The sequence below is a fragment of the Castanea sativa genome, chromosome 3, assembly GCF_040712315.1.
Source record: "Castanea sativa cultivar Marrone di Chiusa Pesio chromosome 3, ASM4071231v1".
NCBI classification, from domain to species: domain Eukaryota; kingdom Viridiplantae; phylum Streptophyta; class Magnoliopsida; order Fagales; family Fagaceae; genus Castanea; species Castanea sativa.
In genome coordinates this window covers 53,471,762-53,480,431 of record NC_134015.1, presented here as the reverse complement: position 1 = coordinate 53,480,431, position 8,670 = coordinate 53,471,762, and the positions used below count along the sequence as shown (strand labels likewise).

Below are 8,670 nucleotides of genomic sequence, written 5' to 3'. Positions count from 1 at the left end.
TAAAAAATCACACTTGACAATAAATAACCAATTTACATTCAAATTCAATTGGATCTATAAATAAATAAAAAGTATATATGTTTCTAGTCCGCCAACAAAAAGGGAAAAAGCAATTAAAATAGGTTTATAATGTTATATATACGGATATACGAGAAAAAGGGTTTCCTAGTTTTCTTGTTACACGGTTCGCCGGCCATTTTTGGCGTGTGTGTTTGTCTCGATGTTTTTGTTCTTTAATTTGGACTTTACATATGGCTGTCAAATTTTCAATTCCATAATTAATCAACGTGGTATTACATTCTATTCATTCGTTAAACATTACAAAAGCCTACAAAAAGATTCTACAAAATGAACTTCTACTAGCTGAATTAGTCTAAAAGCTAGAAAACAATGTCTTTGACTGTTAATCTCTACTTTTTGATTAAGTATAGCTCTTGGTTGTAGAAAAACTTGTGGACATTTCACTTGGACATGGTGAAGAATCCCACACTAAGTTTGTCTTCCAAGCATCATTATTCGAAGGCAAACTGAATGGGAATCCAATGGATCGGACGGTCTCCCAATGATCATCAGCATGTGCCATATTAGGATTCTTCATCAAGGCATTGGATTGCTCACCTCCACTAGCCATGTTCCCTTGCATGTCTTGAAGTAAACTGAATGAGAAGCCATTGCAATGTTCTTGCGGCCCACTATAGTCTATACTCTCACTGACCTTAGTACCATAATCTCCAAGCATTGAAGAGGGCATGTTTAACAGCATGGAAGAAATATCAACTGTGCATTTTGTTGGTGTTGAAGTTTCTAGAGGTGAAAACAAGAAGTTAGAGGGAAGGTCTCCAGTCAGTTGAGAAGGTTTATCTGCTAATTGATTTAAAGATTTGTAGCACACAAAATCTAAGGGAGAAAACGCAGTGGAAGATAATTGTTGTATGTCATTGTTAATAGAGAAATGAGTGGCTGCTGAACAGTTGGTTTTTGATGTCAATGACATGTTCTCCTGAGAAAACTGAGTGCAGTGTGGACCTTTGACTAACATATCAAGTGTGTTAGTTTCAGATGGTGACGGAGAAACCCAAGAGTGAGAGAGAGCTCTTTGGGTTGTGGAATTAGTTTTCTTGAATATCCTGCATATTGCCCATGAGTCCTGCAAGTTATAAAAAAGAGAGAATATCTTAGTACAAGAATACCAGTAAAACGTCAATAAGTTTATGGACACAACTTTTTTTACAACCTTTAAATCAACAAATTAGAAACAATAGACAATAAAGTAATGATAATGAAGCCAATAACTTTTAGGTCAATTGATACTTTTTGATATTTTTAACATAAATATCTAAGACTCAAATTATGTTTGCAGTTGATTTATATAAAAATCAATATAACAACTTGTCACTTTAGCAAACGGGTAAAAAAAATTTGTGTTTATAATATAATCATTAAAACATAGGCAAAGATCTAAATGAATAGTACAGTTTTATGAGACACTTTACATTGGCAGGAATGCTTTTGTCCACAAATCTCTTTGGTGGTGCTGTTGGGTCAGTAAGTGAAGGCAACCTAAACTCATGCATCATCCAGTCAGTTTTGACACCTTTGGCAGCTCTACCTTTGTAGAACACAAGGGATTTCTTCAAGCCAATGCACTTGGAACCTTCAGAGGAGTAAATAGGTCTGTCAGTTCCTGTGGCTTTCCAAAACCCAGCTCCAGTTACCCGATTAGGCCTTGCACTGTTTCTGTATTTCCTATCCCTAGGGCAGTAGAAATACCACTCTTTTTCTCCAGTTGTGGCAAACTCTACATGAACAAAGTTTGCAGCAAAAACTATTAGCCCCACTAATAAAAAGTCACACTTTTAACTGTTTGGATTTGCTTATTTTCATCATAAACAGGAATATAAAGTTCTTTAAAAAAATCAAATCTTTCAAGATACAGTTATACTTCTACACAATAATAAAAAGAAACTGGTGAAAATAAGCTCATCCAAATGAAATCACATATGAAAGCTAGTTAAATAAATTCCTGCAAAGTGACCTAATTAAGCTAAAAAGTAAAGACTTTAGTTTATCTTACTTGGAAGATCCCATGGATCATATTTATAGATATCAAGCTGCTTGATGAGCTCGATAGAGAGAGGCCGCTGCTGAATTTTTCTCTTCAGATAAAACCCAACAAGCTCCTCATCAGTTGGATGAAATCGAAACCCTGGTAGCATCACTTCGTCTAGTTTATCACCATCAATAATTCTCTCATCCATACCTTCCCTGTTATCTTATTTTTTAACCCTAGTTTTCCTTTCTACAAACTAAACAAGCAGTATATATGGAATAAGATCTATTTTCTTTTTTTAAAGTAGAACTTTTTCCTTTGAAATAGACAACTAGCTTATTGTCTTTGCAGATCTTAAACCAGAACAACTTCTCAATGAGAAAGAGAGAAAAGTATTTTCTTTCTGCAAAGCAAACCCTAAAATATATGAACTTAAAAAGGGAGAAGAACACAAAGACACCAACTTGGACAAACCTCACTTAATTTGAAGCCATTATATGCTACCTGTGAAGGGGTCTGCCTCCGAAGGATCAGCCGCCTTTTCTGGTGACTTTAAAGGAGTGTGTGTTTTGCGAGGATCGCGCTGAAGGCTCACAAAGAAAACTAATGACAAAGCTCTTAAAAAAGAAACAACTACCAAGAAAACCCCAAGTCAAGAAAATGGATTTTGATATGTAAGAGAGAGTAGTATTATTTCTTTCTCTTGTACCTTAATGAAAAACCCCATTAGGGGTTTGTTTAATCCAAGTTGAGGAATCTCAAGAAACCACCAAATCTGAAGTTTATGGAGATTATGGATCAATGTTTAGCTTCCCAATTATCATATTAATTTCATGAAAGTTCTGCTAAATACACTCCAAATGAAGACAAAGCAAGCTTCCAAGAAAGTAATTTTATATTGTGTGGTTTGTGTTTGAACCATTATTTGGAAACGTAGACTTGAACCAACTTCCAACACAAAGCTCATAAATTTATATATTCAAACTATAAAATTCCTATGACACCACTTAGGATTATTATAGTATTGTATCAAGTTTCTCAGAATCCGAAAATCCCGTTTCTATTCCATTCCCCAGAGCTTCTATTCCACTGACTTTGTCAGATTGAAACAATTGTATATTTCTGTATCAAATGTGTAGATAACACCAAACGAACGTGTGATGAGGAAGTACTCCAAAGTCTAAAGGTTAAAAGGGACCACATACCCTTATTAGAACATAGAGAAAGAAAAGTTCTTGTTTGACCAATTTGGAAGGATCTCAGCTAACCTATCTTTCAGAGTAGTTGAAACATATCCAAGTAAAATAATTGACTTTATGGGTAATCTTTAGCCCTCTTGGCTATTGGGAAAAGGGTTTCTTTTGCTTTTGACAATTTTGCTCTTGACAATGTGAGTTGAATTCGGCAACTTTTAGGGGTTTTTTTTTTTTTTCGGTAAAGAAAATTTCTTGGACAGACAGGAGTAAGTTCAATGTTTTTGTTTTTCGGTACTATGATTTCAGAAAACATGGGTTACAAACTTATAAGCTATCTCTTATTCTATAAACTTAATTATCAACATAGATCAGGCTCAAACTAAAACCACACAAGCTTTAATATCATATTAAACTACTATTTATATCCAAGATCGATTTTTTTTTTTTTTTTTTAATTTGATTGTTGTGAGTAGGGTATTTGAATCCTAAATATCTTTTTTGAAACACCAAAAATTTACTAACTAAATTAGTTACGAGGCTCCTGCCAGGAGATTAAATTGTTAGGGTATTTTTTATTTAATCATTTAACCATCTATTCTACCACAAACAATAAAATCCAAAAATCTTAAACAGTCTAAACTCAACAAAAAAAATCATGACTTGTTTTGAATATTATATATCTCATGATTGAATTTAAACCTTGTTTCAGCTAGTTTTAATTTGCTGTGAATTAATTGATATCATATTCATATATATGTTGTAGCCTATATTATCTGTCACTATCTATCTTGTACTTTTATATATTTTTTCCATCTCATATATTATTGATCAATGCATGCGTGTTTGAGATGGAAGGGAACTTAAATCAAAGAAAATAAGCAATTACAAGGAGCAACGTAACAGTACAAGAAAGGGTTATCATAGACTTTTTTTTTAAAAAAAGCAATATTTATTATGTACGATTCCAGCTAATATGCATGAAAGAACATAAAGACACAGACTTTCATAGAAATCCACTAACTCCACTTCTAGATGAACACAGTAGCTGGCACCGACGTTCTTGAGGTTTGAAGACGGCAATGTTCATACAATATCTTTGTGGTCTAAAGTCTAAGACTTTGATTTTGGTTTAGTCATGTCCATAAGTCACATATATAATCATTTCTGGCACAAGGTTATTGTAATCGTCTTTTTTTGGCTTATGTTCAATAAAAAGCCCACCAAAATAAAAACAAAATATATATATATATATATATATATATAAGAAAAACACAATATAAGAAAAAGAAGTAGTACTTTCTCAACAAAAAAAAAAACAGAAGAAGTATTAAAATATAATTAATTTCTATGTAGATAAGATATGTATATATGTAACACAAATTAGAAGTGGAAAAAAAAAAAAAACTATAGAATCGTCTCTATCTCTACTGTGCAGTCTTACTCACTACAATCATTCATAGTCTATAATCAATATGCTCTTTCAAGAAAATGAATATAATTTAATGGGTTTGGGGAATTATTTTACATTACTATATTAACGTGGAATATATAAATGTTTTAGTAATAACATATCTGGCAAGTGTTAAAATTTGTAAAAGTGGATATAAATGCTTTAGTAATAACATATCTGGCAAGTGTTAAAATTTGTAAAAGTGGTTATGTTAATATATTAACATAACCACTTTTACAAATTTAAGATAAATTATGGTGATATTGTATGAACATTGCCGTCTCAAACACTTATCATAACCATTTAAATCACATGTTGTGACTGATGTATAATAAAAAATTGTTAGTAGTGTTCATATTTAAAAGTGATCGTTAATAATAATTTAAGAAAAGTTAACGAACGTTCTAAGGCTATTAGTTTAAAAAATAATTTTAAAGCTTTTTAGTAAAAAAAGTTTTAAAAAAATAAATAACTTTTTTTATAACTTTTTATTTTTCCCATAAAAGTTATATTAAAACTTTCTCAATAAATTTCATCTCAACAAGTTATAAATTCTTTGTGTCCCTAGCATTGTTGGTATTATTTTCTCTATTTAAACGTCCCAAAGTGTTGAAAGGGAGACATGGGTTTTTGGACATTTTAAAAGGCCAAAGTCAAATACCTCTAATTTTGTGGACTTTGGAAAAGCTAAACTATGGAATTCCTCAATTTCTTGCTTTTAGTAAACCAAATTATTACAAAATTAATTTTTGAATTGCCTTTCAAAACCCACCCTCATTAAACTTAACAAGGTCCAATTTTTCATACTAGACTTTGCTAACAATGTCTACTTGTTGGATAGCAATTAGGGAGTGAAGTACTGTGCAGTTAATGATTCAAGCTCTCACTGAGTCAAATGCCAAACTTGGGACTCAAAAATCAGTGAAACTCCCAAAATCTAGCCCTCGGTTGGAACCATTTCTGTCTGTTTCTTGACCTAGGGTTTGCTTCCCAAACGTGTAACCAAAGCTTTTAAAAATGAGTCAAACTCTTCAAGCTCAAGCATCTATACCTCTGTCCACGTGAACATGAACCAGTAAATAAACACCTAGGTGGCAAGTGCACTCAATATGGTAGATAAAACCGAGCTGGTACCCAATTTGAATCAAATTCAGTGACGTGGGTGCCTCATTATCGTTTTAAGTCATGTCATGTCAATGCCTCACATTATTAATCCCAACTTGTCTTCAAAGATGCTAGGGTGGAGCCGTGGAGGTGGTGGGTCATGGAATTAATAGAGTCTATGCTATTTGTGAATTTTTATTTTGCACCTTTTTTTTTGGGGTAAAGTTTTGGAGTATTTAAACTTTACACTTTGAAATTAAATTTTGGAATTTTGATTTTACTTCTTGAAATTATATTCGATTTGCATCAACAACTATTTTGTCTATATTTTATAGTGAGTAATGATTATGGCCCCAAATATGAGTGAATAGTGAGTAATTTCATATTCGTGAAGTGTCGCATAAACTTGTCAAGCTTGTTTAGTTTTTCCAATAATATGATGCTACGTCATTTTTGTACTCTAAAAAAACTTTAAATAATTAAAATAAATTTTTTAAAACAAAAAACATACACACACACAAAATAAACTCAAAACAAAACAGAAAAAATGATGTAACATAATGAAAATGACGTGACATCATTTTATTGAATTAATTAAATACGCAAAGCAAACTTATATGTGGCACTTAATAGAAAATATAGATGAAAAGACTGTTAATGCTAACAAAATATAACTTCAAGAAGTAAAATTTAAGTTCTAAAATTTTAAAGTGTAAAATTTAAAAAACCGTCAAACGTTAGGGGTTAATTTGGATTTTAGCCTTTTGTTTTGGTAATCAACGTCTAGTATCGCCACCCCCACAGGTCCAAATCTGCACTGCACTTCAGACTTTCTTCTTTATAAGGGAACGAATATTATTGGATTAAGAGGAAAAATATTATTCTAAGGCCATAAATAAATCACGTTTAAGCTTAACAACATTACGCTATGACCGATTAAAAAATACAAACAAACAATACACTAGGGGTGCCAATGGGCTTTAGATCAAAGTATCAAAAACATCATTTTTTTGGTGTTTTTAGTGGAAACATCTTAGATTCAAATCCTTCTTTCTCCATTTAAAATGTATTATAAAAACAATACACTATAAGTTAATCTAAATCTAAACTAACAATGTCGTAAAAATAATCTTGTGAAACTAAGGTATGGAGTAAACCTCCTAATTAATATGTGGGTCTCACGTACCTGTGAATCTCAAATAATAAGAGGAAGCCACTACATACAACAACTCCGTAAGATGTTACCTTCACAATGCCAATGGATCAAACTAATAATCCAATTGACCCATTGGCATTTCATTTTTGTTGGTGGTGTTATTCTAAGATTAGGTTCTCTCCAGTGGTGTTGTTATAAGATTAGGTTCTCTTTTGCCAAAAAAAAAAAAGATTAGGTTCTCTCCCTCTCTAAAAATGGGTGGGTATTGACTCAATAAATATAACTATTTTTGACAATTCACTATCTCTATTAAAAACTAGGATAGAGTATTTTAAAATACCTTTATTAAAGATTGAAATTTCCAGTTTTAACTTAAAAGCTATTTTCAAAGTTTAAGATGGAGAAAAAACTCGTTAACAAAAATGTAAAAGAGATGGCAAATTTTGCTAAAGAGCTTAAGTCCATTATTAGATATCGTTTTTCCCTCCTAATGCAAATCCAAACCCCAAGAAAAACAAAAACAAAAACAAACACAAAACAAAACAAACCTTTTCAAGCAATCAATTTTGTTAACACTTATATTTAGTTAAAGTTTACAAATATATATAGATGAGAATGACCCCCAAACTTTTCATATTTCTTATATGACTTTCTTAAATTGGTCAAATTTTTATATTTGTTATTACTTTGACCCTCTTATTCTTGAAATTCCATTACACTTTGGTTAATCTAAAACTTAATATTAAATTTGGTATCTTTTTAGCTTTAATGGCCCATTAAAAGGCCTTTAATCTTTTTTATATATTTAGTGACCAAAAACCAAAGCCACCACTTCCTAAGTCTATATAATATGTAAAAGATGAAGCTTATTATTTATTATTGTCATGCTTGGTCCACTTTGGTTCATTCAGTCCATTTGGTTTATTTCCGTCCAATTTGATCCATTTCGATCTATTTCGACCCATTCAGTCAATTTCTGTCCAATTTGGACTATTTCAGTCCACTTTGGTCTATTCTGTCCATTTCGGTGCACTTCAGTCAATTTTAGTCTACTTTGGTCCATTCAGTCCATGTAGGTCCATTTGGTCCACTTTAATATATTTCAGTCAACTACGGTCCATTCAGTCCACTTCTGTCTACTCATCCAATTCAGTCTATTTTGGTCCATTTGGTCCACTTTAATCACATTGATCCACTTCAGTCTATTTTGGTTCACTTCAGTCCATTTCTATTAACTTTAAGTCTATTTCAATCCTCTTTAGTCCACTTCATTGATGCTTTAGGAGAAAAGGTTTGTGTAGAAACTAAAAAGTGTAGTTACTTTATTGACAACCATGTTGCCTTCTTAACATAATGTTGGTAGGTTCTTAATAAAATTACATTTTTCTTATATCTTACTAAAGTCTTGTATTTTTTTTCTAATATAAGTGACGTATTTACTTAAATCAGCTTCTTCTTTAGGAAATTCAAAACTTATAAATATAAAGAATAAAATGTTTGTAAGGAGCATTAAAAACAAATTCCAATCACACGTTACATTATTTATAAAAATGTCTTCTTGCCTTATATAATAATTGAATGTAAAATGTATTATGTTTCCTTAAAAATAATACTAAATTTAAAACACTTTTAAATAACAAATATAGATAGCTTAATTTAGAAAATCTTATATATTGTATCAACTATACTTTATTAGAAAATAATCACATCATTT

General features: G+C 31.3%; 1 protein-coding gene across 1 annotated transcript; it reads right to left on the bottom strand.

The window, feature by feature from the left end:
• Positions 1-292: 292 nt before the first annotated feature.
• Positions 293-2,258, bottom strand: LOC142626846 (protein FEZ). The gene is made up of 3 exons (XM_075800554.1): positions 2,075-2,258; positions 1,494-1,798; positions 293-1,147 (listed from the first exon to the last, which is right to left on the bottom strand). Exons 1-3 carry the CDS (start codon positions 2,256-2,258, stop codon positions 422-424), a joined length of 1,215 nt encoding a protein of 404 aa, XP_075656669.1. The 3' UTR covers positions 293-421.
• Positions 2,259-8,670: the final 6,412 nt, after the last annotated feature.